The sequence below is a fragment of the Solanum lycopersicum genome, chromosome 2 (genome assembly GCF_036512215.1).
Source record: "Solanum lycopersicum chromosome 2, SLM_r2.1".
NCBI classification, from domain to species: Eukaryota; Viridiplantae; Streptophyta; class Magnoliopsida; order Solanales; family Solanaceae; genus Solanum; species Solanum lycopersicum.
The window spans coordinates 62648293-62672660 of NC_090801.1; the positions used below are offsets into that span (position 1 = coordinate 62648293).

Consider the following 24368-nt stretch of genomic DNA (forward strand, 5'->3'; position numbering starts at 1 on the left):
TTTTGGTGTTGAGGGATGAGAAAACTCGGTAATGCAGGAGTCTTATTTATAGCTTTCAGCCATTAGTTTTAATTGGATATATACATTTATTAAAATTTATAGTTTGTTGAAACTAATTTCAAAGCAATTAATTACAAATTATTACGTTATTGAATTGAGTTACATCCCAATCAAAGAATATTAATAATTTTAGTGAAAGGTTGAGTGATAGAATGGAAAAAATCAATAATGCAAGAGTTCTATTTATAGCTTTCATTTGCAATCTAAATTATGGTTATTAAATCTAATAATTATAAATTATGGTTATTAAATCTACTAATTATTAAAAAAGTTGACTCATTTACCAAATTTTGTATTTTTATAATTAATGTAATTTCACTAAAATATATATAATTAATGTAATTTCACTAAAATATATATATATATATATATTATCAAAATTGTTTTGTAGAAGCATGATTACATGCATCATAAGATGTATTGCTGTAATTGAAAAAATACATATTTTGTTAAAATTGTTTTCTAGAAGCAACTAATTATGGATCATAAGTTGTTAATGATTACAGTCAAAGTGGTAAGAACATTTGAATATGAAAATTATTTTAATATATTTTTATAATAATAATAATATTAAATAAAAAAAAATGTTGGTTAAGGAATAATATAAAAAAAAAATTAATGTTATACATGGTATAGCATTGATTCTTCGCTAGTGATTATTTTTTTACTTAGCGTTTAAGTTTGGTACATTGTCCATTTACAACATTTTAATTTTAATACTATCATGTTATTTCGAGGTCAATATAGTACTTTTCTTATAAAATTATAATTTATAACTGGAAAAATTGTAAATGAAATTGAATTCTAATTATAAGTAACATAGGGAAAAATAATTTTTTCAACAATTTTTTTTTTAAAATCTGATGTTTTTACGAATTTCATCCTAGTAAAGTAATTATTCGATCAACACTAACTTACTTCATAATTGAAATATGTTATTTATTAAGTATATGTTATTTTCTCTCAACATCATGATAAATCAGCCACTTCAAGTAATTCTTCTATCCTCAATATTATGAATATTTAAATAAGTAATTCATCGTCTCAAAAATCTATTCATATAGGAAACTTTTAGCGGTAACACTATTTCTATTATTAGCCCTCTGACCTAAAGTTCTTATTTCATGGCATGGGACAGAATGACTCTTTCATTTATGGTCAAAGGTAAAAATAAAAATATATTGAGTTAAGATATGAAAATGATTTTTAAATTTTATATAATTTCTTTCATATATGTTTAATTCAAAAATATCATTAGAGGTAACTATATAAATTATTTGTATCAGCTTTGATCCACATTTAAACTCATTTCTACTTAATGATTTGTTTATCTTATTATATATGTATATATTAGCTTACAAAGAAATTGGGTTCGTTGTGTGTCATCCTAAGTAAACATGTGGCCGTAAAATCCGCTGCTTGGTTAGCCTCCCTTTAGCAATAATGTATGTTTAAGTCATTTTAAATACACCAATCACTTCCTGCTTATATAGAGCGCATTGCCTTGTGCCCTAGTAATTATAACAAGTAATATTATTGAAACAAAAAGTGAAAAGTGAAAACAAACACGTAATAAAATATTCATAAAACATGATTTCTCAAGTGGAATGTAAATAAAAAAAATAACTAAAGTATTATCATTTATATTTGGTTGGTTACTCTTTTGATATAGAGAGAAGTTTGAAGGATTTTCACATTCAGAAAAGCTTTCTATCACATGTATTATTTGAGATTACAAAACAGAGATAACGAATAAAACAAATTTGGGTCTAACATTAGAAGAAGTTAGTGCCACTTAGTTTCGTATTTGCGTATACATATTTATAACTTTAGTCATAATACATAGAATATAATTTTGTTCATGATCGATGCTACAATACATGACATATATTTGTACACAACTACTTTAATTAGTACTAAAACACTTTAATTAAACTATAAAACCATATTGTTGAACCCTCATTTTTTTTATTCATTCATCTAACTGTTATAACATAGAAAAAGAGGATGGGGACAATGATCAAACCTCCAAACAACACAATAACTGTAATGATCAAACAATACACAAAGTGTGAAAAAGTGCTATTAAATCTCCTCTTAATTAATACTAGGAGTTGGCATTTGTAGATGTAAAATCTCCTCTTAATACTAGCCATGAAATCCGCTATTTGATTAGCCTATGTAGTATACATCTGCATATATTCTTTAAATTGTTTTGTAATATCTCCGATGATGTTTTTTAGCTTGACGTTATGTTGTCTCCTGTGCCAATCTTGATCATATTGCGCTAATCTTATTATTATTATTTTTGCATTATTGATTTTAAACAAAACTTCATTCCATCAAATTCTAATGAAAAAATTAATTAAATAGATTATGTGACTTTGTAGATAAGTGACTAATAAAAACTTGACTCTCTTGCCATATATTCTTTTTACTATAATTAATGTAATTTAATTAGAATTTATTTGGTAAGACTACTTTGCAAAAGCAATTAATTCAGGATATTATAACATTAATGAATTGAATTACATGCAAAGTGATACTCCATCCAGCGTCTTCTAGTTGTCAAGTCGTCGTTGTGTTTTTAAAAGTGAATTTTAAATAGAAATTAGATATTTGATATTTAAGTAAAAAAATTGAATATTTAAAAATTATATGAAACATATGATAAATTATTTTTTATATATCAATATGATAACAAAAATACATTATAAAATATTTAGTCAAACTTTATATAATTTGACTCTAAAAAAAATATGAAAATTAAAAATAGATCGAAGGAGTATCAACCTTGAAAATAGATATTTGACTAACATGAATAAAAAAAAGCAAATAAATAATTGATATTCATTAACTAAATTAATTAATTAAAATTAATTAATTCATGCTTATTTATTAAAAATTTAATTTAAAAAAATATTTAATAAAGATAAAATAGTACTCTTGCATCATGATTCAGGAATCCAACTGTCATGAATGCACGATTTTGATATTAGATACATTTTAAGTTATTATATCAGTTCGATATAATGATATAATCATATATATATGATCAACTACTTGTAAGCTTTGAATAGGAATAAAACAAAGTGTGTTATGGTCCCTCATTTAAATAGCGTGTTCACAAATTAAAAACAAATAAATTGAACTAATAATATATAAAATTGAATCAAAGTAGCGTTTTAAGGCGTGCCGCATCATTATTAAGGAATTAGTTTAGTAAAGGATACAATACAATTTTTTTTAAAGAATATATAACGTTATGAGTCAAAATCATATGAAAAGGAGAAAATAATTGAGTATATTATTATATTTTACCTTTAATTAAAAAAAAAGTAATAAACATGACTAATTATTAACATATACGGAAACCCTAAGGGATGAACACATACACAATCAAATATTATGATTACCTGGATTAATTCTCTTTTTATTTATTTAACATAGATTAATATTTAATTATTAATCAGAATACATAGAATATAATTTTGTACATGATGCTATAGTACATGACATGCATTTGTACTTCTTTATTAAAATACATTAGCTAAACTATAAAATCATATTGCTGAACTCTCGTTTTCTTATTCATTCATCTAATTGTAAATTTGTAATATAGAAAAAGAGGATGGGGACAACGACCAAACCTCCTACACACAATTACTAGTACTCGCATTTTGTCAAGAGAAAAAAAGTAGAAGAACATGTTATATCTCGATTAATTTGTAGGTGAAAGTCAGGATCGGCTCAACATAAATCAAGATCTAAAGCAAAATTTTTATTAAAGGCCTAAAATCTAAATAAATTTTATTTATATTTATTAGTTTATCTAAATTACTACATAATAGTATTTATATAGATTTTTTTTCAAATATTTTTTTAATTATTAATTTTAAGTAATACTTTATCAATTCAACATTGAAAAATATTCTTTTATTTAGAAATTATTATATGAATTGTTAACACAGTAATATGTTGATAAACTTCAAAGATAAGAGTTTGAATCTGCATGAGACCCAACTAAAAAGTTGATAACTTGTTCAAACATAAGAGTTTGAACATGCATAAAACCCGATTAAATGGTTGATAACTTGTTATACCTACTTTAATATGAACATTAGCAAAGAAATAAGTAAAAAAATTGTAATTCACTTTGTTCATTTTTTTTATTATTAATTTATATTTTTGAGAGTATATTACTCTAACTATCAAAGATTTGAAGAAATTGAGTTAAAAAGGGATAAATAATAAGAATCCACAACAATGTTTCCTTGATTTCTTCTATTTTAATGGGGTCCATTAAGATACATAATTTTTTATTTGTCGAAATTTGTGGCCCCAAAAATTGGAGGCCTTAGGCCAATGCCTTCATTTATATACTAGAGCCTGCCCTGATGCAAGTTTAGCCATGAAATCCACTACTTGAGGTTGTCCCGTGTGCCCATCCACTTATTCCTGCATATATACATACTCTGCATAGCCTTAAGTAATTATAACAAGGATTATATATAGAAAAATAAAAACAACTACAGAATGTCCATAAAACAAAATCAAAGTAGGGTAACACATAAAACATGAAATTAAATTGTTCATAATTAATCTTCCTCGGTTGTTACTACTCCTGCACGATCTCTTCATGGTTGGTCTTTGGAGGGACGAGTCTTTTTCCCAGGCTCTTTGCTAGTGCTTTCAGCCAATGGAATTGGTAGTTTTGCAGAAGCCTTGTCCTTTCGTGGTATGTGCAGATCAACCGTCAAGTGTATTCCAGGAATATCTGTAATCGTTTATAATAATAAGTATTTCTTTAATTCATTAAACACACACACATATCTATATATATGCATTTTCTTTCTTACCAGCATAGTATGATGGAACTGGACATGGATACGTCATATTCTCAAAAAACGATCGACGACCTGGATGAGTGTCATTTCGCACCGGCATCTTACCCTTCCCCTTGTAATTAGTACAAGTGACGACCATTTCATCATCCTTGGTACCCTTGCTCTTTTGGTTTTTCATATATCAAAGAAACATAAACAATCATATTAGGAGAATGCATACACATTTGGATTGAAAATAAAATAAAATGAAAACAAAAAAGGACATTCTACATTCTCAATTGAAGCACCGTTCGATCTCACTGAGGAAGCCATAGTTGCCTTGCTAAATGACTGATGAATGCAAAAGAAAAATCAACGACTCCTATTTATACCTCTCATTTGCAATCAAAAGTATTCTTTTTAAATACACTAATTATTAAAATATTGACTATCTTGCCAGAAATTCATAAGATGTATTAATGTGATTTTATTAGAATTTATATTTTTGTAAGACTTCTTTGCAAAATATATTAATTATGGATATTATAACATTAATGAATTGAATTACATGCAAATGGATACTCCCTCCATCCGCTTTTAGCTGTCATGTTGTGCTTTTAAAAGTCAATTTGATTAATTTTTAAAGTTTAAATTAATTACATTAATTTGATGTTTCAAACTAAAAAATCAAAATATTTAAAAACTATAGGAAAAGTACTATAATTTTAATTTTTTTTGCACATCAATATAATGAAAAAATACATCATAAAATATTAATCAAAAGTTCTTATTTTTGACTCAAGCATGACAACTAAAAGGGAACGGAGGGAGCTGTAAGAACATTTGAATATAAGAATTACTCTTTTCGTTCCTATTTAAATGCGGTCCTTACTAAAAACAGTTAATTCCGATCATTTGTCATTTCACAAAATCAATGCATAAATGACATTATTCTTCCTATTTTACCCGTGTAAGTTATATGCCTTGAAAATATACATTGGACTAAAACTAAGTAAAATAATACATTTTTATTGGTCAAATTAATTAATCATAATAAATTAATTCATATTTATTGATTGAAAACTTGATTTAAAAAAAATATTAAATAAGGAAAGAATAATAGACTTAATTAGTTTTGTAATGAAGGTAAAATCTAAAATAGTAACGCATAAATAGGGCGGAGAGAGTATTACATACAATATTTTTGCACCATTAGTCGTCACTGTATAGACGTCATTAGGTAGCATTGACCTGCTATAGTATGTACAATTTTTTTTAACACTATTGGATTGTTTCAAGGGTAATATATGTACCTTCCTTGTATGATTTGAATTTTTTATTAAAAATAAATTAAAAAAAGTTAAATCCTAATTATAAGTAACACACACACAAAAAAAAAGAAGATGAATTTCATCTTACTAAAGTAATTTTTTAACTTTAAAATTACTTTATAAGTGCAATATGTTACTTATTTATGTATTACGTATAACATCATGGTAAATCAACCACTGAAAGTAATTCTTCTGTCATTAGTATCATGAATATTAAAAGAAATAATTCACTAACCCCGTCTTAGACATCTAATCATTAGGAATTGTAGTGGCAACTATTTATATTAATACTGACTTAGGTCGATCAAGAAAAACAATTAAAAACACCTTGAGTTGAGTAGAGAATGATAGTTTAATTTTATATTTGTTTTTCTATAATTTAATTCAAAATGTTATTAGAGTTAACCATATGAATGATTTGTATCAATTTCATTCCACCTACAAATTATATATATATATATATATATATATATATATATATATATATATATAAAATTTGTTTAATGTTTTACTACCATAAAATTGTGTGGAGTCTTTTTGTTAGTGATAGAATAAAATGATTTTAAGAATAAGATGGGTTGAAAAAATTGATGATTAAACATGAACAGTTTTTGAGAAATTAAAGTACTCCTCCATCATGACTCATGAAGAGAACCTTCATGTACTGAGTTTGATATTAGATACTTTTAATTTATTATATCAATTTAAAGAACGATATAATGATATATATATACATAAACTATTAAGCATTACATAGGAATAAAGTATAAAGTACATAGTTCACCATTTAAATAGAGAGCTCACAAATAAAAAATCGACAAATTCAATTGATAATATGTAAATAGAATCAAATTTTAAAGTTTTAAGACATCATTAATAAGGTTAGTTTAGTAAAATATACATCTATATAAACTTTTTTAAAAGGACGTGTAAAGTCAACACGAGTCAAATAACATGAAAAGGAAAAAACATAAATATATTATTTACATTTTGCCTTTAATAAAAAAGTAATAAACATAGAGTAATTATTAACATAGAAAACCCTAGGGATGAACATACATATATACATTGCCTAGACAAATTCTCTTTTTATTTACTGAAGTTTTTAATAATTTAAGATAGTAAATTGAAAAATGATAGTCAAAATACATGATTTCTCAAGTGGCATGTAAATTTTAAAAGAAATACTCTATTAAATGTAAATTGGCTTGGAGAGAATAAGTCAGTTCTACCATTTATACTCGGCTGGTGACTCTTTTGATATAGAAAGAAGTTGAAGGATTTTCACCTTCAAAAGTTTACATCACGAGATTACAAAAGGCAGATAATTAACGAATAAAAGAAAATATTAGAAGACTTTAGTCATAATACATAGAATATATAGGAGGAGTTGCATTTTGTCAAACCTCCAGACAACACAATGACTGTAATAATAATGCAATACACAAGGTGTGAAAAAATGCTACACAAATCTCCTCTTAATTAATACAGTGTAGTTGCATTTTGTCAAGTTGAATGAGCTAGTTCCTTCAACATTTCAGGAAGATGTTATGTATCTCCATTCCTAGCACTGTAGTCTGCATCTGCATTCTTCAGATTGTTTGTAAATCTCCGATGATGTTCTTCAGCTTCATGTTATGTCTCTGCCCATTCTTGAACCAATCACTTCCTGCATATAGCGCGCATTGCCTTGTGCGCTAGTAATTACAAGGAATATATATATATGTATGGTATATTGAAACAAAAAGATAAAATTAAAAATAACTACGACTATCTACAAAATAAAATATCCATAACACAAAATAAAACTAAAACATCAAAGTAGAGCAATTGTTCAATCCATAGTCCAACACATAAAACACACACAAAATATAACTAAAACATCAAAGTAGGGAAATTGTTCAATCCATAGTCCAACACATAAAACACACACAAAATAGTTTATGATGGATCTACTACTCCATTATCATCATCATCAGCTTCTCGATCTTCATGGCTGGTCCTTGGAGGGACGAGTCGCTTCTTCAGCCGATGGAATGAGCCCTCCAACCAATGATATGCATGATAATTCATGAGTCACGTCGTGTATAGCTGGACGTGGTTCTGCAGATGCAACAGCAGCAGCCTTGTTCTGATCAACTGTCAATGCAGCAGCCTTGTTCTGATCAACTGTCAAACCTATTACAATTATTATATTTTAAAGACTCAGTTTTAAACTCAATAGTAATATATCTATATGTGCATTTTGTTTCTTACCACGGAATGATGCTTTTAGATGGGGATTCATCATAGTCTGAGAAAAGCTGGATTGACCCTTTGCCCTCTCATTATTCCCCTTGCAAGAAATTGTCACCACAAGTCCATCATCTTCGAAATCATAGTCCTGATTTTCACATATATTACATATTTGAATTGAGAATAAAGAGAATTTTCTATATAGAGAGACTGATACAAAAACTTACATCATTCATACACCTAGTGAAAATTTTCTCAAATAAATCGTTATAGCTAGAACCTCTTGATGAAGCCATGGCTGCTTAAAATTAATTTGAGACTTAAGAAGAAAGGTTGAGTGATAGAATGGGAAAAATCAATAATGCAAGAGTTCTATTTATAGCTCTCATTTGCAATCTAAATTATGGTTATTAAATCTAATAATTATTAGAAAAGTTGACTCACTTACCAAATTTTCATAAGATGTATTGTTATAATTAATGTCATTTCACTAATACATATATATATATATATATAGTCAAAATTGTTTTCTGGAAGCATGATTACATGCATCATAAGATGTATTGCTATAATTGAAAAAATACATATTTTGTTAAAATTGTTTTCTAGAAGCAACTAATTATGGATTATAAGTTGTTAATGATTACAGTCAAAGTGGTAAGAAAATTTGAATATTCAAATTATTTTAATATATAATAATAATAATAATAATAATAATATTAAATAAAAAAATTGGTTAAGGAATAATATAAAAAAAAAGTAATGTTATCCATGGTATAGCATTGATTCTTAGCTAGTTATTATTTTTTTACTTAGAGTTTAACTTTGGTACATTGTCAATTTACAACATTTTAATTTCAATACTATCAGGTTATTTCAAGGTCAATATATTACTTTTCTTATAAAATTATAATTTATTACCGGAAAAATTGTAAATGAAATTGAATTCTAATTATAAGTAAACCCAAAAAAATAATTATTTTCAACAATTTTTATTAAAATATGATGTTTTTACGAAGTTCATCCTAGTAAAGTAATTATTCGATCAACACTTAATTACTTCATAACTGAAATATGTTATTTATTAAGTAAAAGTTATTTTCTCTCAACATCATGATAAATCAACCACTTCAAGTAATTCTTCTATCCTCAATATGAATATTTAAATAAGTAATTCATCGTCTCAAAAATCTAATCATATATGAAGCTTTGATATATTGATCAAACTAAGTCATTATTTAAAACAATTAATCAAAATAGTAAATTTTTAAATTTTTTTACAAAATTAGTATAAACGTATTCCACAGTAATATTTTAGGGTATATATTATTTTTTAAGAATTCAAATGTGTGCTGACGGCGTTAAGTTGAGAAACGTTACTTTGAGTAACGTTTTAAGCTAAAAACATTACTCACAGTAAAGTTTTATGCTGAAAATGTTTCTTTGAGTAACGAATTTTTATACGCTACTTTGAGTCACGTTTTACTCCTAAAACGTTAATCACAATAACGTTTCTTAAGAATCCAATCCTGCAACTTTAGAATCAAATCCTGTAAAAATAGCTATAGAATGTTATATGTTTTATCTTTAAAACGTGATTGTATATTTGGAGCGGACACATCTAATCTAATATACCTATAAATTTCAATTGATTGGAGTTGTCTGCATTTTTTCTTTGATAAGTCATTGCTATTAAAGTCTACCTAGTCTAGATATGTTGCATATATTTTATCATTCAGATGCCAAAAATTGTTTCCTGCATTAGCTCAAAGTGTATTAAAATTCTAATAGTTACTAGTATTCCACGAATTACGTCATTTTTATTTAATTAGTGGATGTGAAAATTGGCTCTGTTTACAAACCACACATAGATTATATATGTGCAATAGTTATATAATTTTCCATTTAGTACCACATGTAGCTAAGTTAAAAATCAAGACATTGTTCTATAACTATCTTAATTTTTTAAAATGGATTGTTTGACGAGAGTTCTATATTAAGTTCTAATTTATGCAGAAACGAGTTACTGACGCTGCACTAAAAGCTAATACAACTTTGTTTGGATGTGAGCACATGTCATATTATTTTGAGAGCTACAAAGTGGTCGCTGATATTTTTTGTCTATATATTTTTGTTGTTTGGAGGGAGTTGAGTTGAGTTGGTTGCTTCTTATGTATTTGGCACTCTTAATCATGCAACACATTTTTCTTCTCGATCGAACTTTTGGAAACAACCAACTCTATACCTCCAATTAGGTAGGGGTACACTCTCAGTTCACAGCTCTGCGGTAGAGCTTAACTCCTTGTTTCCAACATTACCAAGCTTGATCATTGAAGCAACAAATTCTTTGAAGAACGTAGCTTGATCATTGGTAAATGCCTTAACAATCGATCAAATCCTGTAGTCATTCAACAAACTCTCTGATGCAAAAACATCTTTGAGATGATTGTTCGAAATGTCTCATGGAGACTTGCAATTCTGTAATTTTCTATTTTGTATCCAAGTTTACTCAACCAAATGGCCTTATTGCGGGATTCGATGACCTATGATTGGATTCTTAAGAAACGTTATTAGGAGTAAAGAATAAAAAGTGACTCAAAGTAACATATTATAAAACGTTACTTACAGTAACGTTTTTCAACTTAACACCGTCAGCACACATTTGAATTTTTAAAAAATAAAATATACCCTAAAATGTTACTGTAAAATACATTTATACTAATTTTGTAAAAAAATTAAAAATATACTATTTTGATAAATTGCCAACAAAATCACTACATTCTTAGCGATTTTACCATTTTAATTAAAAAAATAATTCACATATCCTTTTGAAATTTTTGTTAATATTTTTCACCCTTTAAGCTCCGGACTCAATTACTAACATATAAAAGCTAAGGGATGAACGTATGCTTTTATTTTTGCAAGGGATGAACGTATACACATACTTAAATATTGTGATTGCTTAGATTAACTCTCTGGAAGAGAAATTAACTTTTTAATTAATGATTAATGATAATGAATATGATAGTCAAAAACACATAGTTTCTCAAAAGGACATGTAAACAAAAAAAAAGTATTACAAGTAAAGTAGCCCGACAATACAATTTATATTTGGCAGGTTACGATAAGTGGAAGAATTTTCACCTTTGTCATCACAACTCGCCTGTATTTGAGGTTACAAACGAGAGATGATGAATAATTTGTACGTATATATAATTTTAAGGTATACATTTAGTCGTAATATATATAGAGAGAGAATATAATTTTATACATGACGTTATATAAATATATAATACACGATGACATGTAGTATTTATACAACACTAGTCTTTACTAAAATATTTTAGTTAAAGTAGATAATCAAATTAAAATTGTTCATCCATAGCTAACACAGCAGCCTCTGTTCATGGCTGATTTTTGTTGTTGTTACTAACGCTTTCACCTGATATTTGATCAGATGATCCTTCACCAGCCATTAGATTTGGTGAACAAGTGTGTACACTCCATCATCAATACCCGCATTGTTCTTCATACTTAAAAACAAAGAAAAATTAAGGAAGCTATATAACTTTATTGATGCATAGTGACGTTTTAATTTGACTGAACATAAAATTTATATTATAACAAAGAAAGAAGATCTTAAAATATTCATGTTATGTGTAATTAAGGTATTAAAAATTTAATACATTTCTTTCTACATAATTAGCTACAAAAGCTTACATTGTTGTTCCTAATTGAAGCATTGTTGCTAGATCGTGCTGGTGAGGCCATGCCTACTTAATCAATTTGAAAGAATAAGCAAGATTAGTATCGTTAAATGAGTGATGAGATGAAAAAACTCAGTAATGTAAGAGTCGTAGTTCTCATTTGTCATCTTAGGTATGGTCATTTGTAATAAAAAGTCAACTCACTTGCCAAATATTCATTAAGATATACTCGCCTATACAATTATTTAACTAAATATACATTTATAAATTTTGTTATCTGTTAAGATTGCTTTCCGAAAGAAATTAATTAAGAATTTATTACATTAATGAAAACACACTAAATTGAGAATGATTGTTTAAGTTTTCTTTAATAACAATAACAATCAATTAGTATATGACAATTCAAAAATATTATTAGGGTTAATTATATTAATCATTTCTATCAACTTCGATCCACATTTGAGCTCATTTCATTTCCCTATTTAATAATTATTTATATATATTGTTATAAAAAGTAGAAAGCCTTAAAGAAAAAAATTAAGATACGAAAATAGAAAATCATTTTCATATTTTAGTGTACTTGTTGTAAATGTACCTTTCATTAAATTACAAATTACTTTATATATTATTGTATAGGGAAAATGTTGAGAATTATTTCAATCTACTAATAGTTATTGTAAGCATATTTTTCCTAATATTATCGTGTTTACAAGCCTTGCCACATTCTGTTTTTGTTTGTTTTGCTCAGCTTCCACGACAGCGATGTTTTTACATCGTCTATTCACATTCTTCATGGATTTATGTAAATTGCACAAGAAAATGTCTACTCAATTTAACATATTATCCTATTTTTCTTTTTTCTCATAAAAAGCCATTGCTTTTTCATTTGATGCATGTCATTCGGCACCAATTAAATCTCCAAAAAATATGGTACTAGTGATGATTTCATAGTTAAATAATAAAAAAAAGTGAAATATTTTCAACGGATTAAAAAAGCAATGCAAAACCTGATAGATATACAGTATGAAAAATCCAATTATTTTACTCCATGAAATGTTTAACAAATAGATTAGCTTGTGACATGCATAACCTTTTCGTTATTGAGAATCTTACAATATGGTATGTTGGTTTTCGAAGATAGCCCACGAAATCTGTTGTCTACAAAAGACATTACAATTCAGTCTCACCCCAACAGCTGTAGAGACAACTCTTTCAAAGTTTAGTGCATCTTCTATGAAACTGACTAAACTAGATTCTTGTATGCTCATTCTTCCTTACAAGCAATTTCCATATTCTAAACGAAATAAATCGTCAAACTCAAACAAGAGGCAAGAACAACACATCATAATATAGCACACAAAAAACTTGGTGCGCAACTGATCAAGCAAAATACAGGCAGCTACAGCTGAATTAACTAAGCATCAAGAAAATCCATTTAGCCTAGCATATCAAAAGAGAGATGCTAGACACAAGTGAAGTACAAATTATAATTATACCAAACAATTTATGGGACCAATTTTAACATCGTATGTACAAGGGACCAAGCAACATGTTCTTCCATCAATTTCCTTTCTTTTTTTGGGTCCAAGGGAAAAAGAGAATGGAAGACAACAGCTGAGAGTCCTTCCAAAAATAAACTCCAAAACAAATATTTCCAACTAAAAGTTAAGGCTCCTTCCTATTAAGATTTGACGCTTGCCATGTCCAAATTATCAGAGACTTCATCCTGTCCCCATCAGAAGCTACTCATATGAAAGAGTGATAAAACATTACTGTCCAAGATTTCCAAGAAGTCTCTCTACTGCGGCATGAACATTGCCTGCAGTAGCAACCAATGCTCTGATATTTTCTTGAGTATCAAAGAAACCCATATCTTGCAACTGTGCTAGCTGAGTCGCATATAATTCCTCCGGAGGCACTACAGCAAGACATCAACATTAAAAAGGTGAGCAAGTAAAACTTAAGAGAGCTTGACTAAATAAAGAGGAGAAAATTAACCATTGGATCTGTTGGGGACACCACCCAAACCCCCTGACCCAAGTCCACCAAACATATTCATCAGCATTTCCATTCCCATGTTGTTGTCAGGGGCTGCAATTATTAAAAGAACCGTAATGATGTGAGTCAAACTAAAACTAAACAGCAGTATGCAAAAATAGCATTGTACTTGTCCTCCTCCACTATACTATCAAGAAGACAGAAAAAGAATCAACCTTACCATACATTCCCCTATATGGAGGATATAAAGGATGGATGGTACTGACGCAACTGTATCTCAATATAGCTACATTTCACAACTCAGCATTTCAATAAAGGGATGCTGACGGATGTCACTGAAGCTGAGTATATCTTAGTACAACTAGATTTCATATGTGTGTCAAAAGTGGAACTACTATCAACATGCTGTTTCATCTAAAAAGTAGCAGAAACTAATGAATGCATTCAATTTCAGATTCCATATCTAGCCACCTAGACAAACAAATTGGAGGGCACTAAGTCATCTTGAAAGGCAATTATCAGATCACATGACAGGAATGTACTGAGAAACTAAACCACTCCATTAGTTTCAATCCCTACAACATCCATATCCTTGTGTCCCCACCACGCCAACACCTTTTACCAGCATCCCCAACCTATACAACCACCCCCAATAGATTTCCGTTAAAATCATCACCTCAACATGGTGGCAACCCTTAACGTAGCATCAAGACTCCTCACATGAGAAATCTATTGATGGATAGAAAATGGATTTAGACAGTTAGTTTTGGAATCGAATCATATTTGGTGCAGCCATGATGTTCCTTCTGATATAAATCAGCTAGGTATCATCTCAAAAAATAATAATTTTGTGTAGGCTCTTGACTTTTTGTATATAGACTTAAATCCCACAACATCTGGTTTATTATTGACTTACCTACGAATCAATCACGACCGATAAAATAACAACGAATTTCTGCCTAAGAAATAAAGGTTCAAATAGTTAATACTAGACCCTTCTCACAACTACTACTACTACACCTAAGCACACTCCCAACCAAGTTGGGGGTGCACACGCAATGAGTCCTAATTTCTCTAATTAATAATAATACTTGTAGTAGTATAACAAGACTAAAACTCAACTAGAAGATATCACCTATACGGATCTTTTCTTCTTGTGTCGTGTATTTATCCAAGTCTGCAATGAGTCAAAAAAATTGCAGGTCTCTCGCAACTTTTTCACGTGAGTTTAGGTCTACACCATCCTCTTTCAAAATTCCAGTCAACATAATTTGACCGCTGCATCTCTAGGTTGACGCAGGCCATGACCATACCATCCCAAGCGATACAATTCCAATTGCCATTACAACAGTACTTAGTAGTTTTGGAATTAAAAGATAAATTGGGCTGGTAATTATTTCAAAAACTTCAGCAGAACCAGGAACGGAGAAATGCTTTCCCCCCTATCCGCCCAACTTTTGGTCTTAAGAGTGTTGGTTTTTAATTTGAAACTCCGGTAAGTGCTTTTTAAACATATGTATAAAAAAAAATTATTTAATTTAGCCCCTTCATGCTTACAATAATTAGCTATTTCGACATCTTTATTTTTTCTTGATTTTGTGTGAAAGGATGCCATTATTCTCAGGACCTGATCTGGTCAGTACCCAGCCACCACAGACTATGAGGGGGGAGTCGTTCAGTGTGAGGTATAATAACCCCGGAATAAAATGTATGATTATTTTATTCTGCATCTGGTTCTAGTCCTTGGAGTATTTCTACCACATTTGTGCCATAGTGATGGGATAAGTTATCTAATGTAACTTATCCCGGGATAACTTGTTCCCAACCAAACGACCCCGAGTGTAATACTAAAAATAAATATTCAATCAACCTTCTCGCGTTTTATCCTCAATGTGTGCTACCCCAAACCTTCTGGAGAATGTGTCATCTCTAAACTAAACCAATCTTTGTATGACTACACATCCATTTTAGTATCTGCATGATTGCGACACTCATCTGAGGATATGTTGAACTTTAGCGGCGCAACATTCACAGTAGAACTTACTTTTCACTTTGATAAACATCCTTCCATCACCATAACTACTAGACCATTTTTGGACAAAAATTTATCGTCTTGAACAAGCTTCAAAAACAACGGCAACGGAAATATATTGGCTCTTAGATAAGATTATAACACGACTACTTATTGAAGTTACCTACACACTCCACTGATAACATTGCATTTAGGGGTTTGGAATTGAGGTATTCGAGGGCATAAAATTTACCTGCACCTCCCACATTCTGACCCGGTCTGCAAGAGGGAAAAAGAACATCATCTCAGCATGGAGCCAGAAATACCATAAAGTTATCCAAAATGATCCAACAACCATAAAGAAGATCTGAAACATGAAAAAGTCAAGCATGCCCTTCTTCCTTCCTAATTTAAGAATCGAGATGGTCTCTACTAATTGAAAATTGAAATCTGACAATATGTCTGAACAATTTCATTGCAAGTGTACAAGAAATGCTGACTAATGGGAAATAAGAAAGATATGCAAAAGTTGTAACATAAATCATGAAGCATGCAGTACACCAGCCAAGTGAACCGGTTTAAGTTCACTTGGCTGGTGTTCTGCATGCTTCATGATTTATGTTACAACTTTTGCATATCTTTCTTATTTCCCATTACTCAGCATTTCTTGTATACCACTTGCAAAATGAAATTGGTTCAGACGTATTCTCAGATTTCAATTTTCCATTAGCAGAGACCATCTCAATCCTTAAATTAAGAAGGAAGAAGGGCATGATAATAATACCTACGGTTTAAGTTCACTTGGCTGGTGTTCTGCATGTTTCATGATTTATGTTACAACTTAAAACGTAGGTGTCAACTTACTGGTTCGTTGGTTGTCGACCAAGTTGAGACAAAAGCCCTTGCTGCAAAGTCATAAGTTGCTAAAAAGAAGCAAAAATAAAAAGTCAGAGGATACATATTGATTACGAACCAAAATACACTATAGCATGAAAAAGTACACTTGTCAAGCCCTCGTTCAGATACATCAAAAAGTCTCGTTTCACAGTTGCCCTCCAAACCCACCTCATGGCAAAAATCTTAGCCATATTATTAAGCACAAAGCTCTACAGTGAAATGTCAATTCCCTTTTTAAAGCTCAAGTGATCCCCTTCTAGATAACTCCATGGTGGATAGAACTTTAAAATTTAGAACTTCAACTAATATTTAGCATTTTAAATTTAACTAAAGCTTACCACCTGAAGTTTTGGTAAATATGATAAGCCACATCAAGAAACAAACACACGGTGACGTCCATTAGGTGTATTAATATCTTACACTTGTTATTTACTTACTTATTTTTGGCATTGGGTGTCTTACACTTAGTTTAATTGACAAGCAAGTCAATTTCAACACTGGGATGAAACTATGACTCCCTGTATGTATTGCCTTGAGTGGTTTGATGTCTTAAGAGTATATCACTATGATGAAAAATGCAAATTTCTACATCTGGATGAAAGCATGACTCTTGTGTCCATTATATACAAAATCAGAAGAGCATAAGAGAAAATGCAATATATCAAAGAGAGAGATATTGTTAAGATTCACAAATCTACGCTTTAATTGGTGGAGAAATTAAAATAAGAAGGCAATATTATGAGTTAAATATAATTCTACAGATAAGAGTTCCATGGTATAGCACAAAAATTGTTTCAAATTACTGAAGTTCCCTTTCAAGAATCTGGAAACTATCACCGCTTTATTTGTAACTTTATAGGAAATGAGAGCGGTTAATATGCTGCAAGTTTTGATGAATAAGTATACTTACTTTTGAGATAAGTGAACATCATCACTGCTTAATTTTTATGTTACAGAAAATGGGAGAAATTCAGTAATTTAGAGAGGTATAACAGTGGATCTAGAAATGCCCAATCCAAAGCAAAAAAGTACCAAGTGTAGTATATCGGTTTCTTACACTTCCCCTTTGACACACATAGTTAGCTTATGACTTCTTTTGACCAACAGTCTGAACTAATGATAAAGTGTCATTCCAATTGGACATGTTGATGTACATGCCTTGTCTCATCCACAAATAGGTAATGAGGCTAAATTAGTGAAAAGCACAGTTGTTAGGATTCAATTAGCCAAACACCAAATTCAATACATCCAATGCACCATACACATCAAGCAAGCAAGATAAAAATAGCAACCAGAAATGATTTACCTGCATTGTCTCGGGGGAAGTCATCTGCCGAATAAATTCAGGGTTTTGCATCATTTCTCGAAGATGGGAGTTGGAATCAAGCATATTTCTTAGCTGTGGGTTCGTCCCAAGCATCTGAACACCAATATACTACCGAATGAGAACTTGACAAACAGCTTTCCATAAAAAATAGAAGAAGAGAAATAAAGAAAGGAAATAAAGACATAGATGACTGCAAGCAAGCTTGAAGTCACAATGATACCTGGTTCATGTATTGAGGATTTGAGAGGAGAGACTGCATCATCTGTGAGACGGCTGGGTTTTGCATCATCTGATTTAGTGAAGCAGCATCTGGCATGCCACCCAGCATTCCCTCAAGATCTGGGAGTGCAAGTCCACCTAAGCCAGCAGGCGGTGGTGCCCTGGTTTCCCCAGCAGTGTTTGACCTAGCAGTGGTATTAGTTTGGCCAGCTCCAGCTGCAAAAAGGCAGAGAAAGAAAAATACAATAAAAATTGAACATATATAACAAGAAAACCTTATGAAATACCCTGATGCCTAAATACCACCTGCTGAAAGCACCTAAAAATAACATAGAATTACGCATACAGCATGGGCCATGGAGGATGAAAATTCTTGCAAAACAAGCATGAGAAGCTTATGAGAACCTAACATTTTGTTTTTTAGTGTGCAATGCTACCCCTGGTGTGTAAATTCAAAACAGACATTGCACCAGTCATTCACAACCAATCAAAGCATCCAAGAATAGAAGTCTTGCGGATGCACAAGAGGAGGAGAAGTCACTGCCTATTACAAGTGAAACCCGACTTCAGTCGAACAAAAGGCAAAGGACAGCAGAGACAAAAAACATGGGACGATTTCTTCTCATTTGCCAAAGCCATGGCACAAAGACCTGTTACATGTGTTTGTGGGGGGTTCCAAGTAATAACTAGTGGAATAGTCGAGGTGTGCAACCCGGACACCACCGTTATCCCCAAAAAAAAAACAAAGAGGTTAAGTGATTAAGCATGTCTAAAGCAAGCAAATCTCGTACAAAATCAAAGGATATGAAATGATAGTAGCTTACTGCCAGCCGAAGCCCAAGGATTAGGAAGTGGATTAGTATTTGGAGCAGGTGTGTTAGCAGTAGCCTCAGAACCAGTAGTTGGAGGATTAGTTGACTGGTTTCTGCCTTGCCCCGTACCCTGGGCCCCCAAAAGAGCTGCGAACGGGTTTGAACCCACATCACTTCTTGCATCTCCACCCATAGTTGTTGCATTTAGGAGAGGCTCTTGGACATTTTCATACATGCGCCTCAGCATGTTAAATCCCTCGGGGGAAGATTCAATATTGCTCATTGCCCTGTCAGTATTACGCATCATCTCACGCATAAGTTCAGGGTTTCGTGCAGCCTCCATTGTCTGACGAAGAGTAGCAGGATCATTAAGAACGTGGGCAAGCTCTGGATTGCGATCCATGATCTCTCGCATTTGAGGATTGTTCATAATCATGTTACGGATGATTTCTGGGTTATTCATTAAATTCTGAACGAGAGGCATATTCAGCATGTCTCTCATCATATTGGGGTTTTGGGTTAACTGCTGCTGGACCTGCTCGAAATCCGGAAGGCCAGCTCCAAGTAGACCACCACCACTTCCAAGACCAGGAAACAATGAAGCACCAAGGCCCGAACCGGAAAATGGTCCACCTACATTTGGAGCGGCATCAGAGGGTGCATTCTGATTAGCATTTGGATTTCCAGTATTGACTGCACTTGCAGTATTAACAGCGGCAGCTGGTGCAAAACCTCGAACCAAATGGACGGTATGATCTGCCTCAAGACCTATCAACCACATATAAATAAGATAAGCAAAACAAAAAGAATATTAGCGTGACAGCCCGGAACACGTCAAAAACATACTTCACCGTTGTGACAACCCCCTCGGGATTCACATATTCAGGTATTGTCTCTGCCATGGGCGGCCATTCGCTCTTTTAATCCCCTCTTATTGGCTCGCAGCCTCAAGGGAGAATCGAACCCGTGACCTATGGCTCCTTTACATCCCTCCCAAGGAGATCGCCTTGGGAGGGATGTAAAGGAGCCATAGGTCACGGGTTCGATTCTCCCTTGAGGCTGCGAGCCAATAAGAGGGGATTAAAAGAGCGAATGGCCGCCCATGGCAGAGACAATACCTGAATATGTGAATCCCGAGGGGGTTGTCACAACGGAGATAGCATATAATCACGTAAAACATAATGCAAAATTAGATGTTAACTAACGACAGGGCGGATGACAAGATACTCCATCCATTCCCAATATTAGGAAAGTGGAACCATATTTCATCCCCAAACCCCAGCATTTTACAACTCTGATACCCTCCTTGTCTGTTCTGATCTTTTACAGGTCGCTATTAACCATCAGCACCTTGTTTCTATAGAGTATAATCCTTGTAAAAGTTTCCTTGGAACACAACTCTCAACTAGGAATCTAGGGTCTGCAGGGCAAGCCAACACACCAGACCTTTCTCTTAAGCTAAAGTACTTGCAAATCTATATATTATCACTTCTTATATAATTTTTGGAGATGATGCTCAAGCATATCAACGGAAGTCGTTTTCCTCATTAGCTATCATCCCCGTACGAAGTATGAACTGAAGTATACACAACCCTTTAAACAGAGCTTGCATTAAGTAGAGGTCCGTCTATTCACCTTTCTTACCATCAATAGATAAACCCTCAAATATCAAACCTTCTAAACAGGGAGTAGCCTTTACATGTTGCAATTTATTTACTTTAACAGAAAAATCAACAACGACAATCAACAAAATAGCATGTCACTAATCCCCATGACGCAAAAAAAATGCCTAATTAAATTAGGGATCTTTTCCAGGACAATACTGTATATCTACTAAGCAGAAACAATCAAGTCCTCGTTATTTTCTTTTTTTTTAGGATAACAAGTCCTCCGCGTATCAAAATCGAAATATAGATTGGGATAATTAATATTACCGTAGCTTGTTAGGGTTTGCTCGTCCTTTAAGATCCGGCCTTTATAGATCAATCTCTGCTGCTCGGCTGGAATGTCGGAGTGCTGAGCAAGGGTGGACTTGAAGGATCCAACACTTGAGTCTAGAGCCACCTGAACGGTAAATTTGGAGCCGTTGGAACATCGGACATTGATTATAACTTTTTGATCGCCGGTGGCGTTATTCTCGTTATCCTCTTTTGCCGCCGCAGCACTAGTATCACCGCCGCCCATACTCAAAACCCTCCCCTTCAACAATTCGGGAGGCCTGTAGACTAATCAATGGCGAACCGTAACCTGAGACGGACTGTGATGAATTCGGAATCGCCGATTAATCGGAAACGGGAGAATGAAGAAGAAGCCCTAATTCAGATGATTTCACGATTTCAGGGCGAAACTGGTGAAGGAGATAATAAAGAAAAGTAAATGACAGAGACTCTATTATTGCGTTCTATTATATTTTTTATGAAAATATAAACCAATTTATATTCCTACTCCAGATACCAAATCACGGGAAAATGTATAATTCAACGTAGTAGTAATTTTTAACTTCATTTATAAAAATATATTTCTTTAATTAACTTTTATTTATTCATCGTAATAAAAATAATTGCAAGCAATATTTACGTAATTTAAAAAATCAAGAGATAATTTATTTTTTTTATCTATTTTTTTTTGTTATTTCTTTTATCTATTTATTTTTGTTAAATACTACTTCAATATCTAATACACTTTTTAATTATTATATTTAATATATTCAATATTAATAGTGCAAAGTATTAAATTAATAATAAATAATTATTATTGGGCATAAAAGAGTATTGTTTATAAATTTAATCTCTTCATTATTAAGTATTTATTTTTAAATTATTTCTCAAAATTTAATACTATATATGAATTAATATAAATTTATACACAAAGTAGACAAACAAAAATAGAACCAAATGAGATACTACTACTTTTATAAAAGAATATATTTTCTATGTTCACTTTTGTTTATAATATTATGTTAAAAATAAATATATATCTTTACTTATTATCTTTTAATATACAAAATCATATTGTTTATATATTTTATCTTCGTTACTAAGTATTTATTTTTAATTTTTTTCTTGAATTTAATAGTACATATCAATTAATGTAAATTTATTTACAAATGGACAAATAAAAATAAAACATAGAAAATAAGGAAAAAGATATATTTAGTTAAATTAAAAATATGTGCAGTGTATTACTTTCTCCATCCAATAGTAGTTGTATAACAATATTGTCTATTTTATGAAGTCAATAAATAATTTTGCTCCTAGTTTCTAATTTACCGTTATTATTAATTATAATCATTTTTTTTTTATATTCACATAACGATATAGTAAATTATCCTTTTATTAATAGTTTTTAAATTATCCTTCTATTAATAGCTTCTTAAGAAGTTGCAAATTTAAAAATGTCAAGACGACTATTGTTGAATAGCGGGAGTAAATTCTTTTATAATTTTAAATATATGGTATAGAATATGACATGTAATTATTTAGAATATGACATTTTGTTTACAAAGATTATTTTTTATAAAAAGAAAAAAACATAGAAGTAGTAAAACAAACCAATAAGAATCGAAGGTGCCTTGAAGTCTGAGAAACTAGGAATTCCACCGGCATTGAGGGTAATACAATATGGCTATTGGTTGGGTTGGTAGGTGAAGTGAACATAACTATTGTCTAAATTGTCTTTTTTCTTTCCAAAACTACGCAACATACACTAATGATATGACTCGCTTTGTCGAGGTATAAATGACAATATTCTTTTTATTTTACTTGAAAATTAAATTAGCTTTGAAAATATATAAATTAATTAAAATAGATTAATTCATATTTATTGATTAGAAATTTAATTTTAATAGAACACTAAATAAAAGTGCAATGATAAATTTGTATATATTTTCAAGAAATATGAAATTTAAAATGGCGATAATTAAATAGAAAGAAAGTAAGTAAGTACTTTACAGAGAAGATATAGATCCATATGCGTCTGTCTCCACCTTTGTTAAAAATATAATTTTATATATGAGGATATACAAATTGAGAAATGGATATCGCATAATATCAGTTTATCGATTTGATTTAATGAATAAGTTGACTTTGCTTGACAAAGACCGCCTCTTTGTGTGTTGGATTGATCAATTCTGTTCTTTGAGTTTGGATATTCAAACCTCAATCTAAACATATTTTGAGGAAATTTTTGAATACTAGATGTCGATCTTTAAAAATTTAATTCACCTTTTCAACGACATATAATTTTTTTTCATATAAATAAAGATGTATATATATAGATCAGGATTTTGTTTTAACTTATCTCAAAATTGTTATCAAATATATAATCTTATACTTCATTCGTCCAATAATAATTATCCATTATACTATTTTAATTTAAGATATTTAACGATACTTATCTTTATCATTAATTATAATTATTTTCCTATTACAATTTTTTTTCAAGACCTTGTAATTAATTACATTATTTTTTTGTTAATTGAACTTGCATATATCATACAAAATAGAGAAATATTACAGAAGTGGCCTTTCACAGATAAACTCATAAAACATCAAGCTATAGCTAAACTATTCAACTATTTGAGTAATAGTATAGTGCATGAATTGGTCTCAGTGTCTCTTATCAATTCCTTCTTGTGTAACCATTTGAAGAGTTTTAACCATGTTTTTAAGTAAAAAAGAGCATTCCCTAAAAAAGTTATATTTGAATTCATTTTCCTATTGAAAAATAATACATTTAACGTCCATGATGAGTTTTTACTTGATCAATTTATACATCGTAAATAATTTTTCTTTTAGCATCAATTATATTACGAATCTTGCTTTTGGTCTGGTTCTATTTCTAAATATTTACATGATAATTATTTTTTTAAAAAAATACCGTTTCTAAAAATGTTACTTGAAACAAACACTAAAAATAAAGGTTATATAACAATTTCTGAATACTC

The 24368-nt window shown here is 30.6% G+C and overlaps 1 protein-coding gene across 3 annotated transcripts; it reads right to left on the bottom strand.

The window, feature by feature from the left end:
* Positions 1 to 13539: 13539 nt before the first annotated feature.
* LOC101255157 (ubiquitin domain-containing protein DSK2b) lies at positions 13540 to 21870 on the bottom strand. 3 transcript variants are annotated; one of them, XR_011214809.1, is made up of 8 exons: positions 21358 to 21831; positions 19436 to 20191; positions 18613 to 18827; positions 18372 to 18485; positions 17033 to 17091; positions 16422 to 16535; positions 14158 to 14250; positions 13540 to 14077 (listed from the first exon to the last, which is right to left on the bottom strand). XR_011214809.1 is itself a non-coding variant. In XM_004232510.5 (8 exons), the coding sequence occupies exons 1-8, from the start codon at positions 21605 to 21607 to the stop codon at positions 13929 to 13931; spliced, it is 1662 nt and encodes a 553-aa protein (XP_004232558.1). In that variant the 5' UTR covers positions 21608 to 21870; the 3' UTR covers positions 13540 to 13928. The 3 variants fall into 3 exon arrangements, 2 of the variants coding, with proteins under 2 accessions (XP_004232558.1, XP_025885269.1); XM_004232510.5 differs by having other exon boundaries at positions 16422 to 16447; positions 21358 to 21870; XM_026029484.2 differs by having other exon boundaries at positions 16353 to 16447.
* Positions 21871 to 24368: the final 2498 nt, after the last annotated feature.

Coding starts and splice junctions, on each gene's coding strand:
- LOC101255157 (XM_026029484.2), bottom strand. CDS start 21,607: ATGGGCGGCGGTGATACTAGTGCTGCGGCGGCAAAAGAGGATAACGAG. Junction 18,828..19,435: donor TCCTTGGGCTTCGGCTGGCA/GTAAGCTACTAT, acceptor GCCTTTTTGCAG/CTGGAGCTGGCCAAACTAAT. Junction 16,448..17,032: donor GGTCGACAACCAACGAACCA/GTAAGTTGACAC, acceptor TCCCTCTTGCAG/ACCGGGTCAGAATGTGGGAG.